This window comes from Cricetulus griseus, assembly GCF_003668045.3.
Source record: "Cricetulus griseus strain 17A/GY chromosome 1 unlocalized genomic scaffold, alternate assembly CriGri-PICRH-1.0 chr1_1, whole genome shotgun sequence".
NCBI lineage: Eukaryota > Metazoa > Chordata > Mammalia > Rodentia > Cricetidae > Cricetulus > Cricetulus griseus.
In genome coordinates this window covers 230,108,652-230,122,777 of record NW_023276807.1, presented here as the reverse complement: position 1 = coordinate 230,122,777, position 14,126 = coordinate 230,108,652, and the positions used below count along the sequence as shown (strand labels likewise).

The 14,126-nt window shown below is 40.1% G+C and overlaps 1 protein-coding gene across 1 annotated transcript in view; it reads left to right on the top strand.

Annotated features, from left to right (window-relative positions):
* Cog3 (component of oligomeric golgi complex 3) overlaps positions 1–14,126 on the top strand; it is a 54,627-nt gene that overhangs the window by 20,691 nt on the left and 19,810 nt on the right. Inside the window, exons 9-16 of the mRNA XM_027390125.2 lie at positions 897–940; positions 1,769–1,895; positions 2,680–2,771; positions 3,946–4,085; positions 5,269–5,429; positions 6,511–6,616; positions 10,349–10,473; positions 13,475–13,564. Of these exons, the coding sequence (XP_027245926.1) occupies positions 897–940; positions 1,769–1,895; positions 2,680–2,771; positions 3,946–4,085; positions 5,269–5,429; positions 6,511–6,616; positions 10,349–10,473; positions 13,475–13,564 (885 nt within the window). The remainder of the gene's footprint in view (positions 1–896; positions 941–1,768; positions 1,896–2,679; positions 2,772–3,945; positions 4,086–5,268; positions 5,430–6,510; positions 6,617–10,348; positions 10,474–13,474; positions 13,565–14,126) is intronic.

Genomic DNA, 14,126 nt, shown 5'->3' with positions numbered 1-14,126 from the left:
TTTATTGTTTACTAGGTAGTAGGTGGGCTTTTTGTGTGTTTTCATCTATTATTGAAAAGTTTAATGATAGAAAAATATTTATAAAATGTTTTAAAAATAGATTATAGAGCTGAATAAATAGTACAATTCCAGCTTTGATTAAAAACAAAATATGGGGGCTGGAGAGAGTTCGTTGGTTAAAAACAATGGCTGCTCTTCCAGAGGACCCAGGTTTGATTTCCACCACACATATGGCGGCTTACAACTGTCTGTAACTCCATCTCAGGGGATCTGATGCCCTCTTCTGACCTCCATGGGCACTAGGCACTTGTGAGCACAGACACACATATAGGGAAAGCACTCATAGCTATAAAGAAAATTAAAACAAAACAAAAAAACAAACAAGCCGGGCGTTGGCGTCCCAGCACTCAGGAGGCAGAGGCAGGTGGATCTCTGAGTTCGAGGCCAGGCTGGTCTCCAGAGCGAGTGCCAGGATAGGCTTCAAAGCTACACAGAGAAACCCTGTCTTGAAAAACCAAAAACAAAACAAAACAAAAACCCAAAACAAAAAAAACCCAAAAAAACACAAACAAACCCCAAAACCCTCAAACAAACAGAAAGGAACAAAATGTGCTAATTGGGTATAAAAAACTGAAAAATATATACTATGGTATTAACTATATGTTTTTGTTTTTTTTTTTGAAACAAGGTTTCTCTGTGAAGCTCTGGCTGTCCTAGAACTCACTATGTAGACCAGATTGGCCTCTAACTCAGAGATCCGCCGGCCTCTGCCTGTCTAGTGCTGGGACTAAAGGCGTGCACCATCACTGCCTGACTTACATTATTTCTTAAACAAGGAATACCAATGAAAAGTACGATTAAGACAGGTGGACATTCGTGTCTTTCTTTATTCGCAGGCTCTTATTGAACAAATAGAGCAACGGTCTGAAAAGATACCCGAGTGAGTACTCAGTAGCTCTGTCTTCTTGTCGCCCTTCCCATGTGGTTATGCCCTTGGTGCTTTTGAGCATCTGCCTCCGTTTGTCCTCAGTCACACAGTCTGTTTAGAGAGCAGAGTTTCTGGCTTGATTCAGCAAATTTATGGTGGTGACAGTACCGTTTCCCTCTTCCTCAGTTAGGTAGGTGTGAGGTCATTTAGAAGAGAACCCTTTCTTAAAAGACCAGGTTCTTGTAACAATTCATTATGGCTTTTATTCTATGTCTGCATTCCTGAGTGTTTAATGTGGGCAAATGAGAGGTGACCATTATGTCTTTAGATACCTGGCAACCTGTTCTGGAAGGTCAGATTTAATTTATGCTTTTGAAATAAAAAATGTATACTCCAGTCTTGCTATTTGTTTCTAGTTAAAAAATATTGTATATTCACTGTCCATAGTAATGGACTCATGAAGATGTTTTATCTTTATCTTTTTATTTTTGAGACAGGGTTTCTCTGTGTAGCTCAGGTTGTTCTGAAACTTGCTCTGTAAAACATGCTGGCCTCAAATTTACAGAGATCTGTCTGCCTGTGCCTCCCTTGTGCTGGGATTAAAGGCATGTGCCACTACTACCAGGTTCATAAAGCCATTTTAATTAAAGTATCTCATGTACTTTGACCTTATTTAGTCCCCATACCCATGCCCTTTCTCTCTTCCTTAGTAGTCTCCTCCTTTCCTCAGCTAGTACTCCTCTGCTTTCATGTCTTTGTGTGTGTGTGTAAATTTAGCCTCTACACAGGAGAGGAATCATACAATGTTTCTTGTCTCTGTTTTTACTTGCCTTCCATCAGATACCAGCACCTGCTCAGTGATATTCACCAGTGTTACCTTGATCAGCGGGAGCTCCTTCTGGGCCCTAGTATTGCCTGTACGGTTACGGAGCTAACCAGCCAAAATAATAGAGACCATTGTGCCTTGGTAAGAGCCTGCTTGCTTGCTTGACTTCTTGACAGCGCTCCTTCCAGCGTGACTGTGTCTCTGACACTTTCTGAGCAGTTGCCTCTAACCTTATGTTTGTAGCACACGGTTTTGGGGAGCAGAATAAGTCAGACCTGGTTCGGCAAGTTGATAGCATTCTGTCTCCCAAATCAATGTTTTCTAGTTATGGTAGTGGACATTAGCTCTCTTCAACGTTGTAAAATAGCCTCATGCTATTTTTTCTTTCTTAAAATATGAAGATTTTAAAAGTGCATTCTTCTTTATGATGAAGTTTCAGAGTTAGTGGATTTATGTTGAGAATGCAATTTTAGGTGTTTTTTTTTTTTTTTTTTTTGATTTGTCTAAGATAGAGTCTCATTACGCAACCTAGATTGGCCTTGACTTTTGTTTATCAGGATGCCTCAACCTTCTGAATGCTGGGATTACATGTTTGTGCCACCATGCCTCAGCTTAGTGTTGGATGCAGAAATGGCCTTTGGTGTGGTTTTGACTCATACTTTAGAAAAACACATAGAGGCTCTTTTAAAAAGTACCCCCTTTTAACTAGAAAATAATGTTTATTGTCAAAAGTTTAAAAAATAAAATAGTAATAAAAATTGGATACTATTTTGCAGTAATCCTTTGGGAACTAGCCATTTCCTGTTTTCCAGAAAGTTGCTTATGTGTATATGTTCATAATCTCTTTGCAAGCAAAGTATAGGCTTTATTTCATAAGAGCTGGAATGTGCGTCTTTGTAGGTGGGATGTGTTTTGTTTATTGCAGGTTCGAAGTGGCTGTGCCTTTATGGTCCATGTATGCCAAGATGAGCACCAACTTTACAATGAATTTTTCACAAAGCCAACGTCAAAATTAGAGTAAGTGATACATAGAACTAGCTCTTGTGGATAAGATTTAATTTGCTGTTGACAGTAATGGACTAGTATATTGTAGTTAGCTGTAGTTAACTGCAGTATTTGAACTTTTGTGTATGGAAACAGAATACTGCTGATTGTGATTATTTTAAGTCTGTAGTGGAAAGGCAAGCATGCTTTTATATTTTGTAGTAAAATTTTGGAGACCTTATGGGACGATAACAAGAAGTCCATAAGAGAAACCAAGTCCTAGGACCGGGATCCCTTTATCTACCTCAAGTATAATAGTCCTTCTAGTTTAGAAATTCTGTACATCTAACTAATGAACAATATTTAAAAATGTAGCTGTTATTTGATAATCTTTGTTTTTTTTCAAAGTGACTTTCAGTTCCACTGTTAGTCACTTGATTCCTTCATGCTAACTATTTTTGACTCATAAATATCCTGAGATTATGACTCGAGTTAGGAAGAGAAAAATGGATTTCCTGATTTTGGTTGGGGTGGTACTGTATATAGAAGAGTAGTTTGAAAAGCATATACACCAAACCTTTTCATATGTTTAAAATTTCTCAAAATACTTGCTATGGGCCCAAAGTACTTGAGTTTTTTTTTTCTAATCCTCCCCTTCCCCCATTGTTTTGTTTTGAGACAGGGTCTCTCTATGTAGTCCTGGCTATCCTGGAACTCACTATTATGGACCAGGCTGGCCTCGAACTCAGAGATTTGCTAGATTCTGCCTCTCAAGTGCTGGGATTAAAGGTGTTCACCACCATACCCAGCTAGGTTTTTTTTTTTTTTTTTTTTTTAGTTTGAGCATGTGTATAGTGGTGGTATAACTGATCTGCAGTGAGTAAAAGGTAATATTGTTTACTGAAATAATCTATATTTTTAAAGATTATAAAATTATTGTTAAAATAAAAGTTGTAATCAGTTGATCTGTGGTTGGGGACATCTAATTTGAATTAACTGTTACAGATTAAGTACCTCTTCTGAGTTTTTAAAGCAAAAGCACTTTACAGACTCATTCTCCCTCCTCCCTCTGTAATACGCCCAGTTACCGTTTTCTAGTAGATATTTATTCTTTTTACTGGCTAGAAAAAATACACAGAACTTTTAACACATTGGAAAAATCCTGAAAATTTTACTGTTAACAACTGTATTTTGTCCTTCTTTTTAGTGAACTTTTGGAGAAATTGTGCGTGTCGTTGTATGATGTGTTCCGGCCATTGATCATCCATGTCATTCACTTAGAGACATTATCAGAGCTTTGTGGCATTCTTAAAAACGAAGTGCTTGAAGACCATGTACAGAACAATGGTAACTATACAGAAGAGACTACTTTAAAGGACTTCTGAATTGTATCTGTGGCTCAGTGACTGTGAGAGAAAAAAGTAGAACTTTTCATAAATATGTAATGTTTTTTAAGTTTTAAAACTTTAAGTAGACAGTTAATGATTTGGAGCTTGACTTGATACCTCACTCCTTTTCAGATCCAGGTGTGTCTTTACCTGCAACTATTTAATGCTATAAATTGAACAGATAAATGTAAAATCTGGTGAAGTTGGTAATAAACTAGTCACTTTTCATTTTGGCATTTGGAGTTCAAAGAAAACTGAACTTTGCCCTGTGTTAGGGACCTAGCACGCTGGAATCAACTTGCTTCGTGCTTTTGATGAAAAACCAGGGATTATTTAGCATTCTCAGGTAGCAATGATCTGTCATCTTCAAATTGCAGTGAAGAGCAGCATTTCTCTCAGTAGCACCTAACCATCTGACCAGTTCTCGTCTGTTTGATTAGATTGCAGTAGAGAACATGATTTTGATTCCTTTAAAAAAATCCATTTGAAGGAGTCCCTTTGCTGGTGGGACTTAGCTGCTGTAGCTTCCATCTGTAGGTGCCATGTTGCGCTTCAAAGTTATTCTTTGTTTATTTAGTTCTTTCTGTGGTGTAATTTCTCACATCTCCGTGCTTGTGAATTTAGGTTGACTTTTTTTAAAGTGTCATGAATGTTTTCTATTACTGTGCAGTATTTCTAATCCCTTGCAAAGATAGTACTGATTCATGTTTTAACTTCAGGGAGAAATACTATATAAACTCATCTTTCACTTTTTTCTTTGTAAAAATGTTAACATATCAGTTTTTTTGTTAAATGGACATGACAACCCAATTAGTAAGCTGCCTTAGCTATCTTTTAGTATTGGTCTGAAGCTATGTAAATTAACTTAGTATAGTGCACTCTTACAACCTAGATTCATTATGAATGTAAGTAATAGAAATAAATTTTCAGAGTCCTAGGAAGAAGGTAGAAGGGCCATTTTATTTCCCCATTTTCAACCTGTGGAAATTGAAAGCTATCAACATTTTCTGAGGTCCTTGAGTCTTGGTGGCATAGAATTCAGCTACAGTCTCTCACTGCTTAGTTGAACTCTTCTCTGCTTAGTTAAAGGAAGCACTATCCTAAGTCTGAAGGAGTGGATGACGGCTTTTTCTTTTTTAAAGCTGAACAACTGGGGGCATTTGCAGCTGGAGTAAAACAGATGTTGGAAGATGTACAAGAGAGGCTTGTGTACCGGACCCATATCTACATTCAGACAGACATCACAGGCTACAAACCAGCACCTGGAGACTTGGCATATCCTGATAAGCTAGTCATGATGGAGGTATTATCTCTTCACCTGTACTTTGTCCTCTCCCTGCTCCTCACATGGCTTGTGGATATTTTGTTAAGATAGAATATTACTCTTTAAATTATCAGTCAAAATATAAAATCAAAATGTACTTTCCATAAAAGTCATAGGAAATGAAACTGAAGAATTGAACACAAAGAAATTGTTAATTTGTACTTATGTTTGGCAAGTGTACTATATAGCTTTCTCCCCTTCGCCAGGATATGGGTATCCTTAAATTTTAAATTGAATTAGTGCTTTCTGCGTTTTCTCATTTTTTTTTTTGTGATTGGCATATAAGAGGGTTGATAGCATAGCAGCCACCACAGTTAATGATGGTGGCATGGCCCTTTGTTGTACTCCTAAAACTATATTGTCCCAACTTTGGATTTAAGTCTTGAAGGTTCTAGTTGGCACCCTGACCCTTCTGACTATTTTTGTACCTATATTTCTGTGACTTTTGGATAGAGTTATAAGACTGCCTAGAATATTGGTGCTATAACAGGGTTTTAGAATCTAGAGCTTTTTAAATGAAAACTTAACAAATAAAAGCAAAAGTGTAGATAATAACTGACGTCTTCTTGAGGCCAGCTAAGTGTCTTGTTCACTTTTACCCACTTAGTCCCCTTGCTCCCATCAGTTGTTTTAGGGTGAATTTCTTTCAGGCATTGCTTCACTCTGTAAATTCTTTGGTGGTAACTCTGAAAGGTGAAGGCAGTTTTTTTTTTTTTTTTTTACACAAGCATGATAAAATTCTGGATTCAGATAGTCAGTGTTTCAGAGTCAGCAGTTGTTAAAGGTTTTGTCACATTGCCTTATATTTTTGTCAGTATGTTTTGTTGCTTAATCATTTGAAAGTAGTTTGAGCTGGGTGGTAGTGGCACAAGCTTTTAACCCCAGCACCCGGGAAGCAGAGGCGGGTGGATCTCAGCATATTTCCTATTTGTAATGAGTGGGTCCCTTTGGATGATACTTGAATTTCATAGGTCTTCCCAGAACATCTGTTCAGCTGGTCCAGATCACAAGGCATTAAGATGAAGTACACTTGAATATCTTTTCTTGTTTCTCTATGTAGGAAATTGCTCAGAGTTTAAAAGATGAGCAGAAGAAGGCACCGTCAGAAGCTTCCTTTTCAGATGTCCGGTTAGAAGAAGGAGAGTCCGGCAGTTTAAGAAAATCTGGTATGTTGTGATGTCTTAACTTCTAGCATTTATTCATTCATTCAGTTAACCTGGCATGAAAACAAACAAAAAAAACCATTGTGCTTTCATACTTTCCAGGGACAGATTGATAGATCCCAAGTTACTTCAGTAGAGTAAAGTGTTAGTGCAATGTGCTGGATGCTCCTATGCCACGAGGAGCTTTGGGGCATAGAAGTTGGGGAGGGCATATGCTGAATGCAGAGGAGGGGGGTCAGCGTGAGGTGTGGTGCTGGAAGCTAGAGTGTGAGAGAGTCAGGTGAAGTCACGGTGCCATTCCTGAACAGGTCGTCCTGAGTTGTGTAAGGAAGCTGGCAGAGGAAACCATGGTGACCAAGCTAGTAAGCAGCATCCCTCCCTGGCCTTTGCTTCAGTTTCTGCCTCCAGGTTCCCACCTTGAGCTCTTGCCTCAGTTTCCTTCAGTGTTGAACTGTGTGACACAGAAGTTACAAGGACACATAAGCCCTTTTCTCTCCTAAGTTGGTTTTGGTCACTGTCTATCATAGCAACAGAGAAGCCACTGGAAAGGGAAGGGATCTAGAGCTGTGCCCTCCACTGTTCAGCCACCCTCCATTGAGCATGTGGAGTGTGGACAGTGTTCCCACTTGTGACAAGCGCACACAGTGTGCCTGGTATTAAATGCATATCAGAGCCAAAGATTTAGCATGAACGAAAGAATAGAAAATACTATGGTAGTAATTTTTATTAGTTGTTATTTTAAATTTGTATTTGAGATTTATTGGATTAAATGAAACATTAAAATTCCATTTGTTTTTACTTTGTTATGGTAGCATTTTAACGTACCACATTTCTGACTTATGTTATAATAACATAACATAATGCTATGTTATAATTCTGAAAGCACTCTTTTTGAGCTATAGTAGGAGGGCTGGCTTAATGATAAAGACTTGGTTGATGCTTTGAGTTTGTGGATTGCCCCAGGGCAGAGTCCAGCCACTGTATGGAAGGGGGGGACATTGACAGTGACCATGTTAAGGAGCTAATGGGGGCAGAGGAGTGAACTGAGCTGCCTGAGGAAGAGCAGGCAAGTGTGGTTGAAGGCAGAGGAGGTGGTAAACAGTTGAGAGTAACGAAGTTGTTAGAGAAGGGCACACTGCTATAATACAGTGGGCCAGTGGGAGGAAGGAGAGAACCTGAGAAAGTTGTAAGTATAGTTCCAAGAAAGCAATGTGAAAAGTACGTGTGTGGGAAAGTTGGTGAGGGTTAAAACCCTCGACACTAAGAAGGAAGGGCAAGAATACATGTCATCCTCCTGGTGCTGGCATTAGAATGGGGACAGGAGTGTCAGCATGAGGAGCAGTAGATATGAGTGTAGTCATTGTCCTAGTCCCCAAGTGTGTGCAAGGGAGAGAATAAGAACCGCCCAGAGGAAGGCTGAAATGCGTGAGTTCATAAAGTAGAATAGTGGCCTGGCAGAGTGCTATGGGGACTTTTCCTGTGAAGACGCCATTATCAGTCCCTTAAAGAGCACAGGCTTTCTTATGTAGAGAATCGAGGGGAGGGGAGAGTGATGGCGGAGACTGGCAAGGTGGCTGTGTGAGGAGACACTCCTGGTGCAGTTAAATAGAAAATGAAATTGAGCAGACAGGCTGCCTGCAGCTTCAGAGCACTCAACTCCTACTTGATACTTGGTTCTTTATGTGAAAAGAAGGATCCTGCAGGTAGCAGACTATTCAACAAACCTGTAGGGGCTCTACTGCCTAAGTGTTCTTGTGTGTGTGTGTGTGTGTGTGTGTGTGTGTGTGTGTGTGTGTGTACATATTTTCTCTTCCTTTTGAGACAGGGTTTTATGTAGACTAGGCTATCTTTGAACATCTGATCCTCCTGCCTCCACTTTCTGAGTGCTGGGGTTACTGGCATACTCCACTGTCCTCAGCATTTGCAGTGCTGAGGGATCACACCCAGGTCTTTGTGAATTCTAGGCAAGCACTCCACCATCTTTAAGACATTAAAGTAGGTCTTAGATTGAAGAGCTGCCTTATGGGAGGGATGAAAGATTATACAAGCAATACAACTTTGAAAAAATATGCTCACCGAAGTCCAAAATGAAAATACTTTTGAAAATTTGTCTTTTAAAATGAAAATATTAAACCTCAACTTTTCCCTCATTTCTCTTCCCCAGTCTGTGCTACAGGACCGTTTTTTAAAAATTTTTTTAAGTTTTTTCCTTTATTTTATGTATATGGGTATTTTGCATGCATGTACCACATGGATGCAGTGCCTGTGGGGTCGGAACAGGGATTGGAGCCCCTGAAATTGGTGTTCCAGATGCTTGTGAGCTACCATGTGGGTGCTGGGAATGGAACCCACATCCTCTGGATGAGCAGCCAGTGCTCTTGACCACTGAGCCATCTTACCAGCCCCTCTTCCAGATTTTTTGAGCAATCCAGATCTAGATATTTTTAAGAAATAGTATTTATTTTGTGACATTACTAATTCATCATAGACTTTTATTTTTTATTATTGAAAAACCAAATATGTAGAGAAGTGAAAAGGAAGATAAAATGAACACACATATGTATACCTAGTTTTGGGACAGTGTTTATCACAAATGCACACAGATACTCTTTTTGGTAGGGTTTTACTGTCTAACCTAGGCTCCCTCTAAAGGCTTGACAATTCTCCTTTAGCCTCAAGTGCTGGCATTAAAGGTGTGGCTACCACACCAGGCAGCCAGACACTTTACATTGTTGGTATCTTTGCTTGACACTTTGCACTCTTGTAGTATTGCATCTCTCTAGAATGAGGACAGCTTTTATGTAGCTACAAGTTTTTATTGTGCTAAAAATGTAGTTTCTGAAGACATCCTTGAATAGTTTATATATGAGTGTTGCCTCTTGCCCCTGACTCTATAATTGTTTTAACCCTTGCTCTGGATACTACAGTGACTGTGATTCTCTTGCAGAGGTATCCTGTGCAGGCATTCCCACTGGCCAAAAACTGCCTTTTCTGACCTGAAAGGGGGGGGGGCAGTCTAATCATCTGGGAGCTAATATAGCTTAGACCTGAAGGCAAGGTGCTAGGCAAGCCTGCTTTGATCCATGTTCCTTTTAAAAATTGTCCTGTTTTACCAGGCCTGCAATAGGCCTGTAATCTAGCTACTGGGGAGGCTGAGTCAGGGGATCACAAGTTGAAAGAAAACCTGCTTGAACTGAAGTGAGTTTAGGGCAGCTTGAACAGCTTAGCAAGATCCTGTCTCAGAAATCAAAAAGTGGGAAAAAAGGAGAGGAGGGATGTGACTGCTGCTCAGTGATAGAGTGCTTGCCCAGCATGGTGAGGCCCTCGGTCTAGTCCTCTGTACTGAAAAACTTTATTTCCTTGTCACTCCTACCTTCATTGGTGCCCATTGCACAAAGATCTGCCTTCTAGACTCTGGTTGTGCTCTCTAAGGATGCTGTTGATTTATTCCATAGAGAATATTTCCTCCCCCACCTCATATTTAATAAAAATACCCTTGGAAGTCTAAACAGGAAAGTGACAGGTAAGGGTTCAGATTGAGAAAAACTGGAGAACACATGGACATACACATTCCAGCTGTACACATAAACATATGTGTTGAGGTGGGGGAGGAAATTGATGCCTTCCAGCCATTGATAGCCAATGAGAATGAATAGTTTATAACTACCATTTAAGTTACTGTATGGCAGATACCCACATGCCTCCAATATATGTTCTTTTCTATTTGGGTTTTAGATTCAACAGACTCCCTCAATCCTCGACCACAGAACACGATTTCTCCAGCAGATCTTCACGGGATGTGGTATCCCACAGTGCGAAGAACGCTTGTCTGTCTCTCCAAATTATATAGATGCATAGATGTATGTGTGTGAATTCTTTTATCTTGACTGTGAATTGCTTATTCTATAATTTTCTTGCAATATTTTTAAGTTCTAATCTACTTTAAGAGCTCGATGCAGTTATTTTGTTGATATTCTTAGAGTCATGATTTTTAGATGGTGGTAACTTGAAGGTTGATCTAATTAGGGGCTCCTCAAAACTGTGGGTAAGTTTTAGTGTATATTTATATTTTTCTCTTTCTGAGGACCAAGGCTGTAGTTTGCATCAGAAGGAGTCTATGACCACAAAGAAGTTTAAAACTACTGATCAATTTGTTTTAGTTTATATGTGAAGTAAAGAGATGCAATAAAGATGTAGTAAAGCCTGTGGAACAATACATTGAATTGCCACATTGGCATAATATTTAGTACTAAATGTAGCCACTGTAATGTATTTTTTGTTGTGAGACAGAGTCTTGCTCATTAGCTAACTCTACTTGACCTTGAACCTGCAGATCCCTGTGCTGCAGACTCCCTGTGCAGGCATTTCAGGTGGGCACCACCATGCCCAGTCCCTATAAATCTGGTTTTGCACTTGTTTTCGGCCAGCAACCTGTGTTCCCTGTAGTGAACTGAGTTTAGTTACTTGCTGAAGTTGGCAGAATTTTTTTTTTTACTTTTTGTTTTTAAAAGATTTTATTTATTTATTATGTATACAGTCTTCTGCCTGCATGCAGATCTCATTCAAGGCGGTTGTGAGCCACCATGTGGTTGCTGGGTATTGAACTCAGGACCTCTGGAAGAACAGTCGGTGCTCTTAACCGCTGAGCCATCTCTCCAGCCCTGGCAGAATTTTTTTTTAAAGCACTTTTTTAGACCATGCGCTGTTTTGGGAAACAGCTGTATTAAGCATGCTTAGTTAATGATATCCTTGCCATTCCCTATAGTGGCAGATTTAGCTATATATTTGCTGTCAGTGGTTCACATTTTAAGCAAGATAGTTTTCTAAATTTGGTGGTTTCAACTCTATTTCTTTCTTTCTTTTTTATTTATTTTATTTTTTATTTTTTTATTTTTTTAAAGATAGGGTTTCTCTGTAGCTTTGGAGCCTGTCCTGGAACTCGCTCTGTAGACCAGGTTGGCCTTGAACTCACAGAGATCCACCTGCCTCTACCTCCTGAGTTCTGGGAGTAAAGGCTGCTTCACCACCTCCTGACTCAGCTCTATTTCTTAAGTGACTGCTGTAATCCTAGTGCACGTGAGGAGAAGTGATTGCATCTAGTAGTCATGTGATGAGTTGTCCAGACCCCACTACTTTTTAAGAGTATGGCTCAAGAGATCAAGAGGAGTAGGAGTGTACTCTTTGTATGAATTCTGTGCACGTGTACACACACACACACACACACACACACACACACACACACACACACACATACACGTTTCATACTTCAGACTCTTAGGACCAAATAATGCCTCACACTTGTCTCATGACATCAGCCACCCATACTACTCTGATGTAAAGTGTGGTTCACAAATCTCTTCCAGTGTGGGTTAGGAGGACATTTGGCATCTTTGCTTCTTTAGGTTCCCAGTAGGGAATGAATGATACATGAGACTGGGGTTCAGAAACTTGCTATTATGGAGCCAAGATCCCTCGGGAAATGTGCAAGGTTCATGTTCCACATATGCCCTTTGTTACCCCAGACCTCAGTGTATTAGCCTTTGAGGATGCTGGCAAGAATGCCAACCAAGGCATAGGTGGGTCCTGGGATGACCCTTACTCTTGTCTGCTTTGCCTTGTGCCTCAGGGATACCTCTTCTTTTCTCACTTAACCTCATATCCAAATCTTCTGTTTTTGAGTCTCACTCTGTAGCCAATATTGCACTAGAAATATAGAGTCCGGGTTGGACTCTCAGCAATCCCGACCCAGCCTTCTGAGTACTAGGATTGTAGGCATGAGCCACTGTGCCTAGCTCTGAAGTAGAAATCTTTTTGTGTTTGTTTCTTCCCTGTGCCCCAGACAGGGTCTCTTGTACTCTAGGCTGGCCTCCTCCTTGATAATGTCACTGAGATTGTCCTGCATTAGGATTATTGGTTGGTAACACCAAACCTGGCTCTACTGAATTATACTTTATAATAAAAATACTTTATCTGTGTAGGTGTTTTGTCTGCATGTATTTCTGGGAGTCATGTGTGCACTTGGTTCCAGAGGAGGGCAGAGGAAGGCATCACAGATGAACCTGGAGTCATAGATGGTTGTGAGCCCGGGTGGGTGCTGGGAATCAAACCTGGGTCCTCTGGAAGAGCAGCCAATGAGCCATCTCTCCAGCACCATTTATAAGAGCTTGAGCACAGTCCTCAGAAGTCTCGAGCTCCCACACAGTGCTCTATAATTCATTGACTGTTTTGTCAGCTTTCCTCTGCTGATTGTTTACATTGTTCTGTCTTCCTCCTGTTTAAAAGAACACTGCAGCAAAGGGCCTTGTATGAGAATCTTAAAGCATCATCTATGTCCATCTGGGATGCACTTTTAGAAGATACACTGACGGTGCGTTTTATAGTTAATTTTAAGCTTAGAAACAGCCGTCTAGTTGGGTGTGGTGGTGCACATATTTATGTGAGCTGAGTACTAGGAGGCTGAACAAGGAGGGTCTGGAGTTTGAGGCAAGCCTGCACTATATTGCAAGTTCTAGCCCACTACATGAAATTGTTCTGTAGTGGACACTGTGGCTAACCCTACCTGCTTAATTGATCTCTGCACCCCCACAGTGCTGATTATGAGTAACTAGCTAACTATGAGTTAACTATGTTAACGTGTTTAGTAAAGGACAAATGAGTGCTTCAAGACATGACATTACAGAGCCACGTGATAGTCGAGAAAGACTGGATGGATATAAAATTTGAGAGAGAATAGTCCAAGTACTAATTAATCCTGTGATGAAGAGATGTAAACATTGTTTTCTGCCTTCATGGCTTTACATTTAATTCCTTTTTTGGTTTTGTGAATTGCTGCAGGCTGATGTTTCTCTCTTCTTCCACCAGAGGGCGGTGTTCCAAGGATTATCCCAGGAAGCATTGTCTGCCTGCATACAGTCCTTGCTTGGAGCATCAGAGTCTATCAGCAAAAACAAGGTTTGATGAAGCATTAGGTGAAATTTTATTTCCTGTAAAAGTATTGTGTACTATGCCATTTATTTAGAACCACGGGAATTTTAAGCCACTTAGCAGTAAGATTTGTTTGTTTAGTGGGAGTGGATTTGGAGATCCTTTAAAGGAAACTGGTATTTTGTTGCAGTACTCACCTAAGATTGCACTGAGAGTGTACTCTGCTGATGTACCAGGAATGTTACTGAGGGCCTAATGCTATAGGATGAAGATGAGGAAATAATACACTGCTGTTTCCCCCCAGAATACCATGAAAGTGTGTTCAGGGAAATAGAAGGGTTTTTTTTTTTTTTTTTAATTTTTAAAAAAATTTCAAAACAGGGTTTCTCTGTGTAGCTCTGGCTGTCCTGGAACTCACTCTGTAGACCAGGCGGCCTCAAACTCACAAGACATCCGCCTGCCTCTGCCTCCCTAGTTAGTGCTGGGTTTAAAGGCGAATGCTACCATGGCCTGGGCATCCCTACAATATTTTAAATAGTCTAACGGTCTTAGTGGAGGAAATCAGCCAGTTGGCTCTGAGAATAGGCTG